This window comes from Protopterus annectens, chromosome 9.part0 (assembly GCF_019279795.1).
Source record: "Protopterus annectens isolate FY-2018-M chromosome 9.part0, PAN1.0, whole genome shotgun sequence".
Taxonomy (NCBI): Eukaryota; Metazoa; Chordata; order Ceratodontiformes; family Protopteridae; genus Protopterus; species Protopterus annectens.
Genome location: NC_056743.1, coordinates 54715139 through 54740558, shown reverse-complemented (window position 1 = coordinate 54740558; position 25420 = coordinate 54715139). Strand labels below are relative to the sequence as shown.

The 25420-nt window shown below is 39.7% G+C and overlaps 1 protein-coding gene across 1 annotated transcript in view; it reads right to left on the bottom strand.

Moving 5' to 3' along the window:
• LOC122810494 (neuron navigator 2-like) overlaps positions 1–25420 on the bottom strand; it is a 2968645-nt gene that overhangs the window by 1999494 nt on the left and 943731 nt on the right. Inside the window, exons 12-13 of the mRNA XM_044082075.1 lie at positions 12851–13946; positions 10786–10886 (exon numbers count right to left, since the gene is read on the bottom strand). Of these exons, the coding sequence (XP_043938010.1) occupies positions 10786–10886; positions 12851–13946 (1197 nt within the window). The remainder of the gene's footprint in view (positions 1–10785; positions 10887–12850; positions 13947–25420) is intronic.

Genomic DNA, 25420 nt, shown 5'->3' with positions numbered 1-25420 from the left:
TGCAGATGCATCCATGAAGGACATCAATGCTATCTACAAGAACCCAGTGACACAACTACACACAGTGTTTGGACTCACAGAGGTGTTCCAAGTCAGAGTGTGTGTACATCAAAGTCCATCTTCGAACCCATTTGAACCCATTCCCATTCATAATGATGTCGGACCATATTAGCAAACAGGTTGAAGAGGACAGCTCGACAAAGCTGCTGTATGCAGATGATGTGGCATTAGAAGCAGACAGTGAACAGAAACTGATAGAGGACAGTTATGAAAAACTGAAGGCACACAGAATGAAAGTGAATATAGGTCAGAGAGAGGTCACAGCAGCAAACAGGCAAAATCAAAAGAAGCTGAAAACCGAAAGGGTGGGGAGGCTGAGGAGAAGGATAGTTTGAATGAGGAGACCAGGGTATCAGGTGTATTGTATGATAGAAGAATGCCAAAGAAGGTGAAAAGTAAGCTGTACAAAACAGTGTTACAGATGGTGCTTCTGCATGGCACAGAGACCTGGCCAGTGAAAGCACAGTAGTGGAGAAAGCTGGAGGTGATGGAGATGAACTGTCTGGGATAAGTGATATGATGCACACATTCATTCCTGCTATTCCATGACTGACAAGTATCATTCTCAGACTTTTAAGCTGTTACCACAGAAATAAGTTACCTGTGAGGACAAATGATGCAGTACTTGTACTGTGCCCACTTAATGCCTTAACATGTTCGTTTAATTGCAATTTGTGGTCTTTTCAGTTATTTTGGCCAGTGGTGGAAGAGGTGTAATGAGTCTTTGAAAAGCAGGCTGAGGTTCAGAACCTTTCCTTGGGACAAGTCTAACTGTGGTAATCATCAAAACATCAAAGAAAACACCAGAAAAGAGAGAGTTGCATTAGTGTGTAGCAATGAAAGTGTTGCATCTCTTAAGAAATTCAGATCAGTGGCCATATGAGCCATTTCCAAAGGAATATCATAGAACCAGAGATTTATTTATTTTTAATAATGAGACTTCAGCAAACTGCAATTTATTAGTAAATCAAAGATGCTTCCAACTGTTGTGCTTTTAAGTAGCAACAGGCTAAAGCTGAACTGACATATGTAGCAAACGTTAGAAACTTTCTCCCCTTTTTGTTAGGATCTGTTAATAGTACGTGCAACAAACAGCAGAGGAGATGTAATTTGGACCTCTTGTTGCTTACTTCTTTTTATAATTCCTTGGGACTGTCCAACAGTCCCAAGAGTTTCTAGGAAGTGTATGAAAAAAGAGCATGTCTTCAAATGGATATGCTTTTAAAAGCATTACTTAGTAAACAGTACCAGTTGTAGTCAGACTAAATTATGATGTTTTTGTTCAGCATGCAAAATGGTTTGCAAGAAGTAACAGTTTCATTGTGCTTGGACATGATCCGAGCATCTGGTTTACCATTAATTATTTTCCTTTTGGAAGGGTAGTGGTCTCTCTCCTGCAGGGGTAACGATGTTTAGAAAGTCGTGCACTGCTGTCTGCCTCAGAACTGATACAAGACAAGTTACACACTAGTGCGTTGCATGCCTGATTCTGGGAGTCGGAGGCAATCCCTTTGTAATGTCAGATTGGCTTTTACCTGAGATGATAGAAAAGAAAGTGCAACTGTCACACAATATGGGACAGCCCACAACAGGTACATCAGGGACTGCTGCAACAGATATGTGTGCTTTACCATAGCTGGATTTACTTGTGTAGTTTAAGCAACCAGTTGGCAAAAGCCATGCTTTGTTAGTGTAGTAAGGGCAGTGAGCTGGCTTTGGGGTCCCAATGGTGATTCTTCGGCAACATAAACTATTTTATTAAGACTTTGATGACGTCATTTACAGTATTTTGAGAAGAGGGGGAGAATAGTAGATAAAGGAAATTCTTAGTCTGTGTATTTGAGCTATATAGCTTTGACAAGTGTCATGGCTATTAATGTTTTGTTTAGGGAGGCAAGAAGTGACGAGCATGACTTCTTCTCGTGTCCTGCTGTCAACGATCTGTTGTTGGGAAGAACTGTTCATTTGCAGTATAAACTGTGCAACGATGTCATTTGACTTCAGTCATGATTTATTTAGTCCCACACTGTCAGGATTTAGAAGAAGGAGCCATGCTTTAAAAGCAGCAAACTTATTCTGGGTGCTGCTTCAAGCTGCATTTTGTTGAACATTCATAATATTAATGGCATGCGTGTGTGATTTGATGGATCCTGGCACCTGACAGGCAGCTAACCGTAACCTTCTCCTTGTCTAGTCTGGTGAGGGGGACATCTGTGTGTCTCACTATAGAGTTTCCTATGACCAGGACATTTAGTTTTGAGGTGTTTTGCCTTAGGGAATTATTAGCTGAGACACTGGTGTGTGTTATTATGTGTAGTGCATTCTATTGGGTCTGCAGTGTATGCAACTGGTTTGAGCTTGGGAGGTCTCTGAACTTTTGGTAGGCTTCTAGTGAGTACCTTCGCGTATGTGGGTTTATGTGTTGTGTGTTTGTTATGTGCAAGAGTTGAAGTGTGTGTGCTGACAACCTGTTTGTTGTCTGGCTTGTTGTTATGTGAGAGAATTGATTCCAAATTCATAGATTCATAGTGTAATTACATCTGTCACATATTGTATTTATTGTAGGAGTAAGTGGTTGTCAGTATACATGAGGCAATTACTACATTGCCACAGGAAGCCCATGTTAATCAGGCTGGTCAGAGAAATGGTGAGAAACTGACCTTCCATTATGGCAGGATTATAACTCAATTACTAGAGGGGACTGGGCTAGTTAGACCAGGTTTTGCTCTAGGATAAACAAATGGGTCTATTTTGTAGTAGGCTAGGGTTAAAAACTGTGACAGCTCTTCTCAGTGTGCAACTGAGTTGCTCACAGAGCAAAAGGGGAGTTAGAGGGTTCCCTAGCCGTTATTTAGGGATATTGTCTCTCTAGGCATTTGCATCTATGCACAGCAGTACTAAATCATGTTGCGCAGTGTGCGGCTACATGCAAACGAGAGGCTTAAATACAAGCGAAGTTAAACAGTTTAACACAAGTTAACAGATAGGAAAGTCCAAAATTGAACCTTTTTGGCAGTAACCCTGCAACTCAGATGGGTCTTAGGATACACACGTCTGCCACCAAGGTGCAGGAGGGCCTTCTTAATGTATGGCTGGTTTTAGTGTTCAAGTGATACCAAACAGTCTAGATTCAGCAAGTCTGGATCTAGCCTATGCTAAATTCAAAGTGTAGAGTAATAATCACAACAGCAAAAAACAGCAGAAATGAAGCATTAGTTCAGTTAAATACAGTTCACAAAGTGCAAAGCAGGTATAAAATAGGTTTCAGTTGAATTCAGTAGATGCCTTGGATTTCTCTACAGATACACTCTAGACATCTGGCTACGTCACCAAACTCTGAGCAGCTCTGGTAAACTGAGGGTTAATGTTACCAGCTTGGTATCACCAGGCTAACATCTCCAGGTTTACTCACTGTGGTCATGCACATGCCTCCGTCTCTATGGTGACAAACAGCTAACTAGAATCTACTTTTTTTCTTTACCCAGAATCCAGCTGGCATAAACCTCTTACTCTCACCATCCCTTACCACATTCTTCCAGTATCCAAGTTGCCAGCACAATCATACTTAGGGCTTTTATTCCTCTACAGCATAGAGTCAGCAAAAAGTAAAATAAACTAATTCCATCTCCTTTGTGCCTTATTTGTACTGTACATTATGTGTGGTGACTTAAGACCTTTTATTGGAGTTGTGTGGTTATAGTGGTAAGTGGCAGCAGCCATTAATATCAGGCTGACCATGTTTAATACATTTCATTAAACAAACAGCAAGATCATCATATTAAATGAGCTGACCTTTCTGTGGATAAACTGATGTACAAAGATGGGCACTCTATCAACTATACACACAGTAGTAATGGGCACTGCAGGTGAAGTTTAGGGACTGGCAACACATTTTTAGAGAGTAGAATGTTAAAGCTTGAGACCAAACATGGGAGCAGGACATGTTCATCTTAGTAAAGCAAAACAACAAGTGTTAATTTGTACGGTATACAGTATTCATGAGCTGTGTGAGCTGTCTGAAATTCACAACTAAATATGCTACAAGTCTGTGTGTGTTCACATACCCATAGTACTCTGGTACAGACCAGTCTCTGTTTGTTCACATACCCATAGTACTCTGGTACAGACCAGTCTGTGTTTGTTCACATACCCGTAGTACTCTGGTACAGACCAGTCTGTGTTTGTTCACATACCCATAGTACTCTGGTACAGACCAGTCTGTGTTTGTTCACATACCCATAGTACTCTGGTACAGACCAGTCTGTGTTTGTTCACATACCCGTAGTACTCTGTTACAGACCAGTCACCAGTCTGTGTTTGTTCACATACCCGTAGTACTCTGGTACAGACCAGTCTGTGTTTGTTCACATACCCATAGTACTCTGGTACAGACCAGTCTGTGTTTGTTCACATACCCATAGTACTCTGGTACAGACCAGTCTGTGTTTGTTCACATATCTATAGTACTCTGGTACAGACCAGTCTGTGTTTGTTCACATACCCATAGTACTCTGGTACAGACCAGTCTGTGTTTGTTCACATACCCATAGTACTCTGGTACAGACCAGTCTGTGTTTGTTCACATACCCATAGTACTCTGGTGCACACCAGTCTGTGTTTGTTCACATACCCATAGTACTCTGGTACAGACCAGTCTGTGTTTGTTCACATACCCATAGTACTCTGGTACAGACTAGGCAACCAGCAGAGCCTTTACATGATCAGCACTTGATTACTGCTTATCTTGTACTTACCAACATCCAGCTTCCTCATGTGCCTTTATTCTGGATGCTAGTAAAGGCCCTGAAGAAATTATCACAGAACTAAAGGGCAGAATTCCACATAGCCAGATAGGGCAGTGGAGCTGTGCATTATGGGGTTGGGGTGGTGGTGGTGGGGAGGGCAGGGATCCACTATTCAGCCTGGTTAAAGGAAAAACCCTAAGGATGAACATACACACAAATGATTAAATTGGTTTCTAAAAATTAAAAGATAAATAAAAACAAAAGACTTGTTTTCCAATTATTAAATACTTGATTTCTTCCACTTTTTGAAAATATGTCTCTAAGTTGTTACGAGTTTAGTCAGAAATGCATGATTTGTCAGAGTAAAACATTTACCTTATCTTATCTGTTACTTATCGGATAGAGTACTACACTCATCTGTTTTTGGGAGTGCCCAAGACTGAGCAGTACTAAGAAAGAAATGGAAAAATTGATCTAAGTATGTGGAAGGGAGATAAGTCTGACACTCAGACTGTTTCTTCTGGCATCAAAGAACTCAGTTTATATCTCAGACAGACAGAAGTGAGTAACTAGAAAGTGGAAGACAGAAGGGGCAGCAAAAATACAAAAACTGAAGGACATAATTACTGAAATCCATAGTAGAGAAGGTGTGGGCATAACAGGTAAAGCAAAGATTTGACATGAGTTAAAGTCACTGTGCTGGAAAAATGCAGTAGGATCTAAATATTAATGAGCTAATGTAACAAGAGGTCCAGTAAGGATTATAGGATACCTAAAATGTGCAAGACCATGCCTAGCCAGTCGAGGAATAGTGGGAGACATGCCAGCTGACCGAACAGTTGGAGGAAATATAAAGTTAATGAAAGTCTGCTCAGGCGTAAATGAACAGAAATAAGTATCTTAGCAGAAAGGGAATTGTTAAGGTTTCACTTTGTATCATTAAGTAAAACAGAAGTTTCAGATATTACACAGTATGTGCACAGCCAATGTTCTTCTTCTCTTTCAGCTGTTCCTGTTAGGGGTCGCCACAGCGGATCATCTGTTTCCATTTCTTCCTGTCCTCTGCATCTTGCTCTGTCACACCAACCACCTGCATGTCCTCTATCACCACATCCATAAACCTTATCTTAGGCCTTCCTCTTTTCCTGTTACCTGGCAGCTTCATCCTTAGCATCCTTTTCCCAATATACTCTGCATCCCTCCTCAACACATGTCCAAACCAACGCAATCTCGCCTCTCTGACTTTGTCTCCAAACCATCCAGCCTGAGCTGACCCTCTAATATACTGATTCCTAATCCTGTCCATCCTTGTCACACCTAGTGCAAATCTTAACATCTTTAACTCTGCCACGTCCAGCTCTGACACCTGCCTTTTTGTTAATGTCACCGTCTCCAACCCATATAACATAGGTGGTCTCACTGCCCTCTTGTAGACCAATGTTAAGAGAATAATTGTTAAGTAGAGAATGCATTCAAATGGAGGATTGTGAACTTGAGAGTTCATTCATTTTAAAAATATGATGGAAGACGTATTTGCAAACCCTGAGTTTGGGTTGATCCTCATGTACTTAGTGTATTTGATGGACTGGTAGATACAGGATGGAAAGCAGACAACCAATAGGATAGATACAAAAGGAGCACATGCATGAGGTATGTGCCAGTGGTTTAGAGGATCAGTTGAATGGAAGATTAAATAAAGGGTCTCTCTGTGCAAAAAAATAACAAAAAAAAGAAAGCTTCCTCAGACTGAAGGTGGGCAACTCTTAAGACATTATTATAGTGTATACTAATCCACTAAGTTATTTCATCCCTATAAGATTCTCATATCCCAGGTTGAAGGAAAGAAAGCTGAAATATGCAACAGGGAAAATGAGAATATGAACCTTAGAAACAAACAGAAGGAATAAATTTTACAGGAAATATCAGAATGATGTAAATATTTTCTTATGTAACCAACTTTCCTGGTTAGATGCTACATTTACTGTTCTATATTCAGAACAGACTCTTTTGCCTTCATTTTATTTGGCCAAATTACTCATTTTATTTGGCCAAATTACTCAAACTAAAAACTTATATATACACACTTTATATTTATATATACATATATATATACATATATATATATATATATATATATATATATATATATATATATATATATATATATATTTTTTTTTTTCATTTATATTTATATGGCTGTAGGACACTGTATCAAATGGCAAGTACCCTGTCACCCTAAAGATCGACATAATACTGTTGTATGCATGCTCCAGAGATTATTCCAGAGCAGACTAAACCAAAGGCAAGTGTTTTTTTGCACGCCAACACCCTGTTAATTTGATATATATATATATATATATATATATATATATATATATATATATATATATATATATACTTAATCCAAGCCAATCAAATGTAACTGTATTTAAACATGAGCTACATGATTTCCTTTATATTCTGTGAATTTGTCTAAGGAATTCTACATACTTGGTGTTGTGGACGAAAAGCGTTCAATTTTATAAACCTTGTGGAGGTTTACGTTTAACATTGATCTTAATAAGCTTTGTGGTTCTACGCACATTTTCCAGGAGCTTTATTTGTTTTTCAAATATCAATAAAACATGGTGGATTGATAGATTCATTACTCAGCATCTTCCTCACATCTGGAATAGACTGCCCTGCAGATACATTATCATCCTTAAAACGAAACTTGGACAATTGGATGAGTTTTCATGAATATTCCCAGGCATTACTGGTATAGTCCTTGTAAAGAAAGGAGGTACAGTCTAGGGTGGGAACTGAACTGGAAGGTCATAATGGTTGCAAGACTCCATAGCCTTGAACTTCCTACGATTCCTGTGAAACAAAAGTATATAACCACCATACCCCTCAACTTCTTAAAGTAAGAAAGCTGGACAAAGCCAGGAATAATGGGATGATAAAGATCAAAAAAGAGGGACAATTTTTAAGTACTGCTCTTACAAACTTAGAAAGTTGATAGAATAACAGGTTTTGCGTTGATATACATTTTCTGATGGTATGAAGTCTGCAACTCAAATATCTGTCATTATTTTCAGACTCTATTCCTCAATGATTTACTGATGATTTGCCAGAAAAAAACAATTTTATGAGAAACAGACAAAAAATATGAAGCAAAAAATTGGACATTCTGTGAACATCTGTGCAGTTGAGAGATATGATAACCACATCTTAAATTTTGGTTTCAGAGATAATATTGCATATGGCTGGTTTGAATAATTGAACCTCAAGCCAAAGTTAAATCCAAGTGGCCCAAAAGTGGAGACCGAATGCATTAATACATTTCATGTTCTCTACTGACCTGTCCAAAGCATATGATGGAGTTAACTACCATATTTCTCTTCTATGAAATTCAAAAATGAAACTTTCCTTTAGAATTTATCGACATTATTACAGCTTCTTATTTTAATCCTTCCACAGTTCTATCTAAAAATGGTGCAGTTTCTGTACACATTAACAGGACCTAGGTGAAGCTCTTCTTTATCTACCTGCTTGTTTAATTTATACCTAAAACCACTATTTCACTTTTTTCTATAGAATGCTCATGATTATAATATTTCTAAAACTCGGTTTAGGTAAAAGAGAATCGTACTAGATAATGAAACACAAAATTTTCATTTGTTTTTTCTAAAGTAGTTACTTTGAAAAATTATAAATCCATAAATAAATGTAGAGATAATGCTAATAACGAAAAACCAGTAAAACAAAATCGAAAATAGCACCCGAGAAGGAAATAGCCTTTATATTAGAGTGATTTACTCAACAGCTGACCGTGGACTGTGGCTATTTCCTTCTCGGGTGCTATTTTGGATTTTGTTTTACTTTGAAAATTAATGCTTTTTCTATGACTTTTCATTATTTGAGTTTGTATTTTCAAGTTATCCTTGAAAATGTGTTCATAAGTTCATAGGTTGTTACTAAGCTAATGACCCCTAAGGCCCTTACAAGCTTAGCCGCTCACTACAAACCATTTGGGTCCCGAGTATCACTGGTATCCATATGGGGGTGTGGCTTGTTAGTAGGGAGGTAACTAAGGATTTGTAGAGAGTATTAGTTAGGATAACACTTTTCTTACTGATGGCCTCTGTCCGTAACGTACATGGACATTGTTTGATGCACTGCATAAAGAATGAAATAAATGTATCTGGAATCCCAAGTTTCACAAACAAATTATATTTAGTATTACCTCCCAAACTGCTGCTGGTTTAAAATATTTAATTCTGAATTTTACAACTGTTATCTGATTACAATGGCCTCTACATATAACAAGTTATAAATGATATATTATTGAATAGCACTGTAATTCTAGCTTTGACTTTATTTACCCACAAACATATTGAATATATTACAGCTTCTAAATATTGTTCATCAGGTGACATAGGGGTTTAAGTAATTAACACATTCATGGAATCTTTATGATGTTTTAAGTGCATCTTATGTTCTGGAAAATCCCATTATTTTATGATTTAATATTATAACACTAAATCACCATTTTGCATTACACAGAAAGCATGTTGTCTTAGATTTTTGTCAGACTAGAGAAGCTACCTCCAACACATCTGTACAATATACCACTTACCTCTGCATTACATGACAACTTAATAACTAAACAATACTGAGTGCATTCTTATTAAATTTTATCATGACGACACTCTTTTCTTTAAATAAAACAACTCATTTGGCATACATCTGAGGCTTCAATCTGACCGCTACAGAAAAAAAACACCCACTTTCAAAAACATATATGTTTTCTTTAAATATTAATTTTAAAGATATATTGATACAGAAATGGATTCTAAAAAGCCCAGGTTAGACTTGCAGCAGGTCTCTAACATCCTGTCCTGTGCCCCAGGTATGACATCATATCAGGGAGTGGAGTATGCCCAAGAACACCAGACGATAATTCAGCTTTGCCAAACCATATAGTGCACTCTACACTGTGTACATTTAATGGGATTTATAAATATTCTGTGTTAAAGATCCACATTACCTATGCATGGTACAGTCCAAAGTGATGCATAGTCTCTAATGCATCTTGGCCCAGGTACGTTGAAAATTGACATTTAGTCACTCTGTATGTTTGAGGTGGGTGACCAGCATGAACACACAGCTGCACACATGGACAGTCATTGCCTAGGGTGACATAAGACTAAGGAGGTTCTGAGTACAGCTCCCCCTATGTGTTGGCAGTGTTAATGCAGGGATATGGACAGTAATCCATACTTGCATTTATATTACTGACATATAGGTTCATAGGTTCATAGGTTAGTACTAAGCTAACTGCCCTTGCGAGCCATTGTAAGCCTAGCCAATTATCCCTTGTGAGACTCAAACCCTGCACCTTGTGTTTGTAAAGCAAACACGTTAACCATTAGGCCACCCTCCCAACCCTTTAGGATTGAAGAGCCTAACAATGTTATAATAGCCTTCTGGGCTACAGAACTATGTTTCAGCAATACATTAACAAGTGCAGGCATTATAAGATTCTTTAACTTCTTTTTCATTTTGGTATTCAGTCTGAAAACTGAAAAATGGCAAAGAATGCATGCTTCTATGAAAATGGAATAAATAAATAAATCAATGCAAATGTGAGCGTGAAACCTCATCTGACCACTTGAACTATGTGTTCTGCACATATAAGCTCAGTATGGTATGGCACACATTGATGTTTGGTTTATATGATTACACAATCTCACAAAGTTCAATGAAGTGGAATCAGCTACTTGAGAAAGAAAAGAGGAACTGCTCTAGTACGGAAAGACGTTGTACATGAAGCAATCAAGGTAGAATAATTTATACAACAGCAAAGCCACAAACTGATACCTTTTCTTAATGTAATTTCTATGGTATATCACAAACACTTGTCTGCTAAGTTTGTAAGAAACACATTTTTAAATAAGCCATGTTAACCCTGCTAAGTTTCACTGCAACAGCTTACCACTGACTTCCTCCAGGCAGGGCTGTCCTGTTTTACTGTCCATACTGACTCCTCCAATAATGGATTCAGGTAGTGTGATTTCTTCACTGCTTGTTTGTGACCTAAACAAGAAAGGCATATAGCAGTTGGACAAATTATAATTCATCTAAATTGTGAGTAAAAGGAGTTGTGTTTTCCACAAACAGGCATGCCAACAAACTTTATGAAATTCAAATCAAAGCCAACTTGCATAACATTCAACACACAGAAACAAAATAATTGATATGTAAAAATGCTGGACTGGCTCTACAATTATACAGCTACTGTACATCTACTCCAGTTGTTTTTTAGAAACATTGTGCAGTAAACATGACACTAAACCATGAATCATCCACAAACACAAAATACTATTAAAAAGTCAAACGTTATAATCTAAAATAAACCTGTCATATTGCTAAATGTGTGGGCAGTTTACACCACTCATGTTAGTTCAAGTTTTATTTTGCACGTTTACGCCAAATAAGTAAATTATCAAATGCTAAATTTTTAGACTTTAAGATTAAAAGTAGTAGAGACCAACCACAGAGTCGGATGGACAAAAATGTCCACTATAGCTCTTTTAAAAGTGTACAGTAGATGCCCTCTTATCCGGTCTCATTGGCACCGGACCTTAGGCTGGATAAACAAATGGCTGGTTAATCCAAAAACGGATACAAAACAGCATTTATAGGTTATAATTCAGCTAGAATAACAGGATGTGTGTTAGTATGCATTTTTCTAATGAATATGAAGTCTAAAACTCAAATGTCTGTCATTATTTATCCCAGAGGATGCGGAAGTGTTGTTCTTCTCTGTTGTCTTTTGCTAGGGCTACCGCAGAAATTTGATGGCTGGTTAAAGAGGAGTCCGGTTAAAGACAGGCTGGATAAGAGGGAGTCGACTGTATCACCATCCGATGCATACATTCCTATGACTACAAAGCAACGCCAAATTAAACAGACAGAAAGGAATTTACAGGCTGACAGCAAGCAATGAAGTTCATAACCTAAGGTCTTTGAGAAACTTGAAATGTTATTAGACCATGTCTGATCTGTACTTACTTTATCTGTAATGTGGCTGCACTGTTACTTTTCCAGTTTATTCACACTTCTCTGTATGTATAACATTACTCTGCGTATGCCCACATGTGATGAAGGGTAGACATAGGAATTCAAATAATAAAGGACTGAAAAGAGTGTTAAAGACAATAAAGCACAACCAAAGCTCCCACCCCACCTGCACACCTAAAAATAAAACTTTAACAATAAGTATGTTGTTTGTTTTCATAACTTAATTCCTTCACCTCAGACTTTGTAGCCAGATGAGCTGTCTGGTTAAGCAGTCAATTACTGGTTGTCAGAATATGCATTGCCACAAATGCTTTTCTTACCAGTGGGTAATCAAATCAGAGAGCTTTTATCAATGAACATGCCTATGTCTTTACTTCTCTCTACAGTGCTTATCTCTTATTCCAAGGTGTAGTATTAATATGAGTGTAATATCTGTGTTATTGTATGCTCTGTAATGCCCTCTGACAGTGGAATTGCCTTCACATTAACAAAAGTTGTGCCTTCTGTAAAGTGTGTCCAGAGGGAAGTTTCCTAGTGCAAGGCACATCCACATGTTTGCAAGGAGTGCTGTACATGAAAAGCTGATAAAAGAACTGGGTGTCTTTATTCACAATTTTAGACAACACGTTATTCAGACAATAGTCATGTGTGATGACCTTAGTATTTTCCTGAGGTTATCCATCTCTGTAGGTACATGAAATAGTTACTATCTATTACTTATGTGATGACCTTAGTATTTTCCTGAGGATATCCATCTCTGTAGGTACATGAAATAGTTACTATCTATTACTTTACTTATAACCTTAAGAAATATGGTGATACTGTATTTTTCTACACAATTATGTAACTTTTTGATTTCTACTTGTAGCATCTGTTCTTTTAATTTGACTTATTTCATGATGGTATGCTACTGAATCAGAAGCCAGCAAACATCTTTAAAAGCCCAGAATGTCCCAGTAAAGGAATGCCATGCTTACCTGTACATGAATGGGGCGACTGTGGCCATGTTGGGGTGGTTATACTGCTGCTGTTGCTGAGGTAGTTGGACGACCACGGTGTTGCTGCCTGTTGTCTGTGTGGTAATTGCAGTAATATTAACAGTTTGTGTAGTGTTAGTTGAACTTGCTACCCCCGCAACACCTTTTCCATCAGAAGAGGCTAAACTGGAAGTGGAACTGGAATTTCTGCTGTCTAGTTGTGCTTTTTGTAAAGAAGGTCCAGAAGGAAGCTTCCCACTGCGCGACCTGTCCCCATCCTTTGCACTCGCTGAGGTACATGAGGATTTCCGTTGGCTGGTTTTTATTCCCAGTTTTGGTATATTAGTCTGACAAGAGGCTGCAGTCTCCTTCTTTGCATTGTTAACTTTTCCTCCTTTAGGTATGAAGTTTGCAATCCGGGAGGACTTTTTTGGCATATCAGCTGATTTAGCCACAGCAAGCTCATCATTCGCTTCCTCCTTCACGTCTAACTTTTCCACACTTGTCACTGGTTTTGAGGCATCTTTGCTTTTTTCTTTTAACTTCTCTTTTTCTTTCTCTGTGCCTTTTTGTGAGTTTTTCTTACTGGTCAAGGCTCTGCTAAAAGTCCTTTGTGCAATTCCCTTTAGGGCAATTTTAGGACTACTAGAAATGGGTCCGGTGCTATTAATGTTTCTGAGTGTGGCATCTGTGTCATCTGACTCTTCATAACTAGAATGGGAATCTACCTGCTTACAAGTAATACTCTGAGCACTTGAGCACTCCAGAATGGTTCCAGGTGTTTTGGAGCTCCCCTTACTGTTGAACAATTTTAACTTTTCTAACACAGACTTCTGACTACTTGACGTTACCTTAGACGTATCTGGAAGAGGTTTAGGATCCTCGTGCGCTAACTGCTTTACAGATGACAGAGACATTGTTGTGGTGAGCTTAGAACTAGAAGATCTGCTGTGCCGGGGCTTGTTTGAAGGGTTGGCTTGGGGAATAGCAGGGGAGCTGGTGCTACAAGATATGCTGAATGTGCTGGTATTTGCTGCTGATGGCTGATCATTCTGAGGCATCATGGGAAGGTGTGCATCTCTGCATTCGTCTGGGTCTGCAATAAAATGATAAAACATGGTTAGAATAAAAAAAAAATGTTTCTAAGTTATGTATCTGACAGTTCCATATATTTGTTCAAATTACTGTAGTCTCATGTATAACTGTATATGTATTACCTTAAAAACCTTTACAACACTGTATCAGTAGGGCAATTGCAAACTATGATATTTTACCTTACTGAGTTTTATTCAAATTTGTTCAAGATTTATTACCGATCCTTCATCAATTCCCAAATATTTATACACTCCCTCCCGCTCAAGTTCCTTTATATCACACTCCTATCTCAGATCCAGCATAACATCATGTGGCAGGTCTTCAGATGCCTCCTGCTCCACCTGTTTCTCCTTCATTTGAGGACTCATTTCTATCTCTGTTTCTTCAACTTTTGCATTAGTAATCCTTCTTTTTACTTTCCGTCTCTGTTTTCTTTCTTTTTTTCTATATTGTGAAATTTTCAGTATCCAGATGCCTTTGAATGTATTTCTCTTCAAATATCTTTGCAGCTGCTTTTTTGTACTGATTAGTTTTGCTTTCTCCTTTGCATAAATATTGGGCCTGTTACATCGTGGTAATGAAGGAGACCACACGGTTTATTAAGTTGTAAGGCCTTTCTTTATTAAGAGCCTCCAGGTGCGCACCCATGCTTCTTCACACAACTTCTGCAAGTCATCTACTACACAGAACCAACAAGTTACCAGAGAATACAGAACCAACAGTACATGCTGAATTTCCCACAGCGCCCCTACAGTACAACAACTACATTACCAGCCCGAATACTACATTCCTCCCCTTTTAAGCTAAGACATACTGTCTTACATAAGCAAACTAGGGAACAAGTTCCACAATGCATTTAATCATTTACTTGTAAATAACAGGCTAGTTATTAACTGGTTACCATACCATCTACTATTTTTTTTCTAGGCTGGTAATCTATACATGCACTTTTGTTAGCATTGATAGTCCTTCAAGTAACTAGGTTTAACCAGCACACGCTTAGAACGGCGCAGTGGTACCACCTTAGGTGATTCCGGTGTCACTTTTACCACTTCAGGTATCGGTGTGTCCTTCCCTGGAACGGTTGGATCCTCAGAAACCTCTCCTTCCACATTTCGGCGGTCTCCCTCGATTTGCGATCCTCCGGCCACTGCGAGCCCTGGTTCCGAACTTAACAGTAGTTCCGAGGCTAGCAGTTCCATGGCATCCTTCTTCTGTTCACTCCGTAGAATTTGGTCTACATGTCTCCTCACTACGAAATCTCCATTCAACCTCACCTGGTACGATAATGGTCCAGTGCTCTTGACAATGAACCCTGGAATCCACTTAGGTCCATAACTAAAATTTCGCGTCATCACTGCATCTCCTTCCAGAAAACTTTGCTCTCTCCGTCGTCTATCATGACATTCTTTTTGCTTCCACTGGGTCCCCTCCACCTTAGCTCGGACATTTGGATACACTAGATCCAGCGTGGATCTCAATCTCCGTCCTTGCAACATCTCAGCAGGTGACAAACCCGTGGTAGATTGTGGTGTAATACGGTAGTTGAATAACACCCTTGATACTTTTGCTGCCATACTTCCTTCTCCAGACTTCTTCATCATTGCTTTAAAAGTCTGCACAGCTCTTTCAGCACAACCATTTGTAGCTGCATGGTAGGGTGCTGATGTGATATGTACGATGCCATTTTTTTTTCAGAAAACCCTTGAACTCTTCACTCGTGAAACATGAAGCATTATCGGATACAATAGTCTCTGGCAGTCCTTGACTACTGAAACTCCTCCTCAAGCATTCAATAGTAACGAGAGAAGTGGGTGTCTTGACTTGATATGCATCCATCCATTTCGAATGAGCATCCATGATTATCAAAAACATGGCCCCCATGAATGGTCCTGCATAATCTATATGAAGTCTCTGCCAAGGCCTACTCGGCCACTCCCATGGATGTAGTGGCGCCGCCACCGGCAAGTTGCGATGTTGTTGACAAGTTTTACACTCATTCACAATGACTTCAATCTCGTGGTCCAACTTTGGCCACCAAAAATAACTTCGGGCTAAGGCCTTCATTCGGGTAATGCCCACATGACCTTGGTGTAATTGCTGTAAAAGTGCCCTTCTTCCTGGGGACGGAATTATCACTCTTGCCCCCCACAATACACATCCATCTTGTACACTCAGCTCTGTTTTTCTCACTTCATAAGGTCGAAAAACTGGATCCGTTTGTTGGACTGGCCAGCCTTGCTGGACCCACTGAAACACTCTAGCAAGCACCGGGTCTTTGTTTGTCCAAACTCTCAGTTCTTTAGCAGACACCAATGTTATGTCTTCCATCATCAAAACTCGGTCCTCTGCTTCCTCTTCTTGGATATGCCCTGGCATCGGCAATCTACTTAGTGCATCTGCATTACTATGGTGTTTTCCAGGCTTATAAACAATCTCGTATTCATAAGCTCTCAACGTTACAGCCCATCTCTGAATGCGAGGAGAAACCATCTGCGGTACTGCTTTCATCTCGTTGAATAAGGACAACAAAGGCTTATGATCAGTGCAAATAGTAAACTTCCTCCCATAGAGGTACTTGTGAAATCGCTTGATTCCAAACATGACAGCTAAACCCTCTTTATCTATCTGGGAATAGTTTGACTCTGCTTGTGTGAAAGTTCGTGACATGAACCCAATGGGTCTCTCTTGTCCATCTGGCATCCGGTGTGCCAACACAGCCCCTAATGCATAGGGTGAGGCATCACATGACAACATTAAGTCCTTGTGACTATCGTAATGCACCAAAACTTCTGAAGATTGCATTAGTTCCTTGGACTGTTCAAACGCTCTGTCCTGTTCCTCTTTCCACGACCACTGAGCCTCCTTCCTTAACAACTTATGTAAAGGAGCTAACAGGGTTGACAGATTTGGCAGGAACCTGTTATAGTAGTTGAGCAAGCCTAAATAGGCTTTCAGTTCTGTAACATTTGTGGGTGCTGGTGCCTGTTGAATGGCTTCCACTTTATTTGGCAGGGGGTGTAGGCCTGATGCATCCACCTTGTAGCCAGGAATTCTGCTTCCGTTGCCATGAAAGCACATTTACTCCGTTTCACCCGTAGACCTGCCTCTCGCAGTCGACTCAGCACCTCATTCAGCATCTCCAGATGCTCTCGAATGTTCCTTCCCGTCAACAGGATATCGTCTAAATACACAGCCACCTTTGGAATTCCTGCCACTAGTCCCTCCATTATTCTCTGGAAAATAGCTGGACTCGAGGAAACCCCAAAAGGTAAACGATTTACTTGGAACAAACCTTTGTGTGTGTTCAGGGTAACATACGTCTTTGACCCTTCTTCCAGCACTACTTGTTGATATGCCTGACTGAGGTCCAGTTTACTAAACCTTTCACCTCCCGACAGCTTTTCAAACACATCCTCCACCTTTGGCAAGGGATACTGCTCTAGCTTCGAGACTTGGTTCACTGTTAACTTGTAGTCACCACATATACGAACAGCACCATCTGGCTTTAATACTGGAACAATTGGTGCGGCCCATTCCGCAAACTTTACTGGTTCAATTATACCTTGCTTAGTGAGTCTCTCTAACTCAAACTCAACTTTCTTCTTCATTGCATATGGTACAGGACGGGGTTTGTAAAATCTTGGCGTTACGTTTTCTTTCACGTGTATCTTTGCTGGTGGACCCCTCCAGGTCCCCAGTTCCTCTTTGAATACTTCTTCATTATTCTCTAGCACCTCTTGTAAGGTCAGGCCCGGCTGTTCTACCTTATGGAGCTGTAGGCAGTCCATGTTTAGCTCCTTTAACCACACCCGGCCTAGCAGGTTTGGTCCCTTACCTGCTACCACCATGACTGGCAATTCTTTGACTTGGTCTTTATATTTTACCTTCATTTTCACCATTCCCAACGTGGGAACTATTTCACCCGTGTAGGTTTTCAAAGTCACTGAACAGTCCTGCAGCTTACGAGCTTCTCTGGGCCATAACTTCCCATACTCTGCCTTTGACAGAACTGTGACACTACACCCCGTATCAACTTCAAACTGCACCATTTTACCATTTAAGTCCAACTGGGTTTTAATGGGATCAACTCTTTCCCACTTGGCCTCTTTCACGTTAAACATTGTGAACACTTCTTCGGCTTCCCTGGTTGGTTTATCTGTAACTTCACGCATGTGGTGTGCATACTGCCGTTTATTTTTTCGGTTTCCCTTCCTTTCCATCATACTGCTTTTTTCCTCCCCCTTTTTCGGCTGCTCCCGAGAGGGTATTGAGCGGCACATTTTCTTTACATGGCCCTTTTTTCCGCAAGCATGACATTTTACAGTTAAAAAACGACAGTTCCGTGACAGATGTTCACCTCCACACCTGTAACAAGCATACTGACCAGACTTCCCTTGTGAATTATGCTCCACGACCACCTTATGCACTGGTAGTGGGGTCGCACTCCTGCTTCCAACCCCTTCCGTGGTTTTCTGTTGTAAATCACGAATGTCTTCAGTCGCTGTCTCTATGGCCTGTGCCAACTTCAAGGCTTTTTCAAATGACAAGTCAGGCTCCGCTAACAATCTGCGTTGTATGCGGTCATCTGCAATGCCACATACGAGCCTATCTCGTAGCATTTCGGTCAGTCTGTCCCCATAATCACAATGTTGTGCCAGTTCCCTCAACACTGCGACATGCTCCATTACCGTTTCATTAGCCATTCTAGTCCTCAAATTTAACTTGAACCTCTGGACTATTGCACTCGGCTTTGGGTTATAATGTGACTGAAGTAAACTCGTCAACTCTGTGAACGATTTGTCCCCCGGTTTATCCGGACTCAATAAGTTCCTCATCAGACTGTACGTCTTACTGCCCACCGAGCTTAGCAATATGGCTCACTTCCGACCCGCTTCCATTATCTGGTTTGCCTCAAAAAAATGTTCCACCACTTCGCAATACTCCTCCCAGGTCTGTGTCTGACAGTCGTATGCAACTAGTGACCCCAACATGGAACCCGACATCACTCCAGCAGGCCCCGTCTCTTCGTCATCCGACATGAACTACAGCTCACCAGGTTACTCGCAGCGGACTCGGAGGCATCCCATCTTCTCGTCGCCAATATGTTACATCGTGGTAATGAAGGAGACCACACGGTTTATTAAGTTGTAAGGCCTTTCTTTATTAAGAGCCTCCAGGTGCGCACCCATGCTTCTTCACACAACTTCTGCAAGTCATCTACTACACAGAACCAACAAGTTACCAGAGAATACAGAACCAACAGTACATGCTGAATTTCCCACAGCGCCCCTACAGTACAACAACTACATTACCAGCCCGAATACTACAGGGCCATATTAAATCTCTTTCTCTTGTCTGTATTTCACCTTCAGATGTCTTCCGCTCCACCTGTTCCTCCTTAATTTGAAGACTCATTGCTCCATCATACTGTGAAATTACCTGTGTTGGATTTTCTACACAAGCTCCTTCACTTTGCAGGTAATCCATAACTTCAGCTTCTATTTCTTTAACTTCTCAAATACTAACCCTCTTTTCTCCTTTTCTCTTTGCTGTCTAATTTTTTGTATTGTAAAATGTTCCATGTCTGAATGCCTTTGCCTATAATTCTCTTCAAATAAATTTGGTGTTTTTTTTTGTATTTCATTAGTTTCGCTTTCTGCTTTGCATGAATATCGCACAAAGTTAAATCTCTTTTTCTTTCCCATATCTTTACTTCTTCAGACGTCTCCCATTCCAACTGTTTCTCCTTAATTTGGGGACTCATTATTCCCTTGTACTGTGACATTGCATGTGTTGGATTTTCTGCACTAAATCCTTCACTTTGCAGGTCATCCATAACATCAGTTTCTATTTCTTTAACTTTCTCATTACTAATGCTGTTTTATACATTCCAGCTTTATTTTCTGTATTTGTGAAAATTTCCATAACTGGGTGTCTTTGCCTATATTTCTCTTCAAATATCTTTGGAGATGCTTTTTTGTACTGATTAGTTTTACGTTCTTCTTTACACACATATTACACTATACCAGATCTCTTTTGCTCCCATTGCCCGTTTTCTTTTTTTATACCTTTCAAAAATCTCTGGGTTTTGTTCCTTACATTTTCCTCTATACGTTCTTTTTCAGACAGACCAAAGTTTCTTAGTCTATATAATGTTTTTACTGGATCTGTTGTATTAATGAATGCAAATGTTTATTTAAAGCTTTTGACAGTTTCTCTTGCGCAAGTGTTTTTCTTTCCTCCAATTTCTCTTAATCTTTCTGAATATATTCTATCTGGAAATTCTGTGTTTTTTACATAATAGTAACAACACATATTTTCTTTCTTATCTTCAGTATCCACTCATTCATCTTTATGGATGTTTTTTGGTTTGTTAGTTTTTGTGGTTTTTGTGGACTAATACTTTCTTCTACAACTGGGGGTGAGTGGTGAGTGGGGAGGGGGCATCCTCTTGTTGAGCCTGGCGTAACCCCATTGCAGGTGTGTTTCCGTGTCTTAAGGATTCTATGCTGCCATTTTTTCCAATCCTGGCACCAGAATATACACTCAGATTGGGCACATTTATATCTTGGGACTTGTGCACCCAGCTAACTTTTTTTAATTTTAACCTACCTTTCGCCATGATATATGCTACAGAAAATACAGTCTATATAACAGAGTTGTCCTGGTGAGATTTTGTGAAAAAAGAGTCCACCATGTGAAGACACTCACCAAGACTTATGGATGAATTCAGTTCCATCAGTACCTACTCTTCTTTTCTTGATGATTTCATCATCTGTCCATTTGGATCCCACATCTTCACTCCATTTGAACTTGCATCATTTCTCAATTCAGACCCAAATGGTTATTAGTGTAACCATGTCCCCAGAATCTAGCAGCCTCTTTAGTTACTTCCCATTCACCAATACCATATGTTTGGTTAATTTGAAAGTGGCATACAGGCATGAGCTGATTCTTCTAGCATTTGTTTTATCTCATTCCATTGGTACATTGGTTAGACATTACATTTTTGTTAGGTACAGCATTCCCACCACTAGTAAATGATATTTAACAATGTGCATCCTTTTCCCATATCTAAAACATTCAGTTGCTGACAGCTTTTGTGTGCTCACAGACATCTGAACATTCTTAGTTACAGGCTTAGGTTGCTCAACTTTAAGCAGTACTTTATCAGCTTGTAATCTTTCATTTAATACAACCAAATTATCATCACTCTAAGATCAGTTTGAAAAGGCCATGTATGCAAATTATTTAGGAATGTCCTTTTGAAAATATCAAGTGTGAAAATGTCTATAATTTTACCTTTACTGTTCACTTCTAACATTTTACCTTCACTGTTCACTTCTATTCTAACTATAATTTTAAAATATGTTATAAATCAGGCATTGTGTACTGCTGTTACCACTGTAGATGAACCAGTTACAAAATGTCAAGGCTTGTGTTCCAGAAGATGCACCAACCCTAGCTAGCAGCTATTTTTTTTTTCAGAATCCACACAGTTAGAACTTTCCATGCCCTGTAAAAGATTGCTATGTTATATAAATTATATGTTAAAATCAATAAACATGTTTTGAAAAAAAAAGAACTTTCCATGCCCATGTGTGAAGTGCTTCTGTGTAAATTGTGAAGACACAAGTACAGCCATATCATTCAAAGGCAACAAAGTAGGCTCCAATGCTGTCATCCTTACTCAGTTTTAGTGGTGGGGGTAGTCTTTTGGGTGGTCAGTACAGTGGCTATGAGAAACATCTATTCCTGGAGACTGATTCAATGTCTGCCAGGAGCCTCACTACTCCCTTTAAGAGCCCTTACATGCCAACAAAAGTTTGACATGGTATTCACCAAAGTCTCCAGGGGTGTCTTCATTTTTTGTCTAATATACACTTTAATTTTCATATACATTCACCTTTGCATGCTGTGCATTCCCAGCACTCGGCACACTTATTATTTTACACCAGGGGGGTGTTTTCAGCTCCTCCCTGTGCCTCCCTTGACTGGTAGCAGCTCATACTTCCTGCCGTTCCTCTCTTTTGTTTCACACACCCCTCTCATTTTCTTCTGCTTCATGCTTTTTGCAATGTCTGTAAATCTGCTGTCTCACTTCACTTTTTGTTGCCCTTTTTTCTTGTTTCCACCTATTACACTCCTCACCTTTTTTTACAATTAGTCTTACTACCTGCATTCTTCCCACCATCCCAACTTTTCATTCCCTATTCCCTACATGAAAAATTCCCAAAAGTTTTTTACCTCTTTTCCATGTATCCTTTTCAGGATTTGCACAGCCTCTGTGCAGACCTTTTGTGCACAGTTACACTCCCAGAACATGCTTCATACCTAAGTCTTCATCATGTATTTCCAACACCTTGAGCCTACTTTCCTTCTCTCCTTCTATCTGTTTGGTTTGAGATAATCTGTGCAAAAATGATAAAAAGAGGTGATGGATAGATAGATGGACACCATCTGTGCAATGCTCTTAATATCCGATGCCCCATGCCATGCGTTTTGTGCATCTGATGTTATTCTGAGGACTTGCAGATGGACAATACAGATACGACTGCTGAAGCCTACACAAATGCACTTTATAAGCACTTACATGAGTGCATGGATCATGCTATCCCTAATAGAACCAAGATGCTATCCTCCAAAAAAAAGGAAGCCAATGTGGTGGTCTTCTGCCATAAACAAACTCTACAACATACAAAAGAAACTGTTGGAAAAAAGAGTAAAATCCCATGACTGGAAGAACTCACTGGTCAGCCTCAATAAGAAGCTGAGATCCCTTATAAAATCCTCCAAATCTAGTTATGAAAACAAAATCACCACTGATTCTAAAGACAACCACAAAGCATTCTATAGCTATGTCAAGAATCTCAATGGCAACACTCAGATCTGCTCTGAGTTACAGCACAATGACACTAAATATACAGAACCAACTGATATTGCCAAGATCCTGGCAGATAGGTTCGGTGCTAACTTTATCCCCCCTCACCCCCTAAAGGGCCCATCTCTATACCGGAAGAATGCAAAGTTCAAGTAATCACAGCTGCACAGGTAAAAACCACACTCTCCAAAGCCAAAAACACAGCATCCATGGGACCTGACAACATCCCAGGCTGCGTTCTACATGAACTACAGAATGAAATGGCACCCCACCTAAGCTCCATATTCAATCATAGCCTCATCTCAGGCTTTGTGCCCATTGAATGGCGCATAATGACTGTTATCCCACTCCACAAAGGGGGAGCCACCACAGAGCCCAGGAACTACTGCCCCATTAGCCTAATGAGCCTGGTCTGCAAGGCCATGAAATGTATCATCATGGAACTTATAAACAAAGACATTGGTAATCTCCAAACTCTGGACCCCACCCAGTTTGGGTTTGTAAAAGGCAGATCATGTCTCCTAAACCTGACTGAATTCTTTGAAGCAGTCACCAAAGTTGTAGACGAGGGTAAGGTGGTTTACACAGCCTATCTAGATCTTGCCAAGGCTTTTGACACCATCCCCCACTCTGAAATTATAGATAAACTCACTAAACTAGATATAAATCTCTATGTCACAAGATGGGTTGCCAACTGGCTCACTGACAGAACCCACACTGTGAAAGTAGCAGACTCCAAATCCGACTTTAGACCAGTGACAAGTGGAGTACCGCAGGGTTCAGTCCTGGGTCCTCTCCTATTTGGTATCTACTTTTCTGAAGTACAGGCTAACACAGAAGGTCTTTGGCTAATGAAGTTCGCAGATGACTGCAAACTAGGAGCCATAACTGAAACTTCTAACGATGTGGACATCATACAAAAGGGCCTCACTGAGACAGATGCCTGGTGTCAAGGCCATGGCCTCAAGCTCAATGCCAAAAAGTGCATTGTCATCCCCGTTGGTACAAACTCTGTACCCATGAGCTACCACATAGGTGGTAGTCTACTTAACACTGAAAGTGTGATAAGAGACCTTGGGACACAGGTGGACAGTAGTCTCTCCTATGATAATCACATCACCACAGTAGTCAGGAAATTCTTCTGCGTGGCACAACTCATCGCAAAAGGTTTCTCATCCAGGAAAAAAGAGGTCATTGTTCCCCTCTAATCATCACTCATTAGACCCATTATAGAGTACAATGCCCCTTTTGGTATGTACCTCACAAGACATCTACAACAACTGGAAAGGCCACAGAAATACCTCACAAAGAGGATTACCAGCCTCAAACAGATGCCCTATGCAGACCGTCTCAAAAAACTCCAGCTTTACTCCATCGTATAGCTACTCAGAGGCGATCTCTGCCTAACATACAAAGCTATGTCAGACCCAGAGCTGTTGGACATGCTCCACTTAAAGAAATCCCAATCCCTCCGAGCTACACGCTCTAGGGACCTAAACCGTGTCACCACAATAAACAGAACATGCTGGAGGTATTCCTGTCCCAGAGACTTCCCATACTCTGGAACAAACTACCTATCTATATCAAACAAAGCTCCTCATTAGCACTTTTCAAGAAAAATCTTGATGATTGGATGGGAGATAGGAAATTCACCCCGGGGATCACTTCTGTGGTTCTGCTCGACAGGGGCACAGGAAAATAATTTTCTTGGGTGGCGAAAGCCAGGGTATCTTTTTGGTTAGGCTTGTATAGACCCTAGGGCCAATAGCCTAGTACCTACCTATGAATCTATGAACCTATGACTTCATTCACCATCCGCATGCTTTCCTAATCTCTTTCTCATACTTTATCCTTATTTCTTTTTTTGTGGCTTCTTTCACTCCCCCGGGTCTTCATAAATCATTCTGCTTTTATTCTTCCCATGTTTTTCCCATTTCCCTGATGCAACTCACCTTTCCCTTCTGTCCCACCCTCCCTCTTCTCCATCCATTTTCTGTCACTCTAGTACACGTTTACCTTTCATCTTATGTTGCTGTATTAATTCTTGGAGGGTCCTGAATACAAAAATCAACGAACCAACAAGAAAATAGTCTTAAAATAGACTAGAATCAAAAAACAACAGGATTCCACGTAGAAAAATTTATTCTAATAAAACATGTCTTAGCGCCTTGGCTACCACAGCCTTCAATGAGCACATAAATACTGGTGAAAAACATTCCCTTTTATACACCACATAATTGATCAAACAATTAAATCAATTTAACAATTACACATTTAAAGAGACTCCAACCCTATACCCCAGTTAAAAACTCATACAAAAAAGAAAAAAGTTTTAACTTTTTATGTTATAATAACAATACTACAAATATAAACAATCTCAATATAGAAAACCATATTAAAGTAGACACTTCCAATTAATTTCCGTATTTAAACCCGTTGGCAACAATGTATTATACTTCAGTATAAAAATAGATTCTTTATATAATAACATCTTTTTTAATAATTTATCATCACCTTTTTTCACAAAGATTTGTTCTAAAATAGTTGCTTGTAATAGTTCAATATTACTCTCATGTTGTTCTAAAAAATGT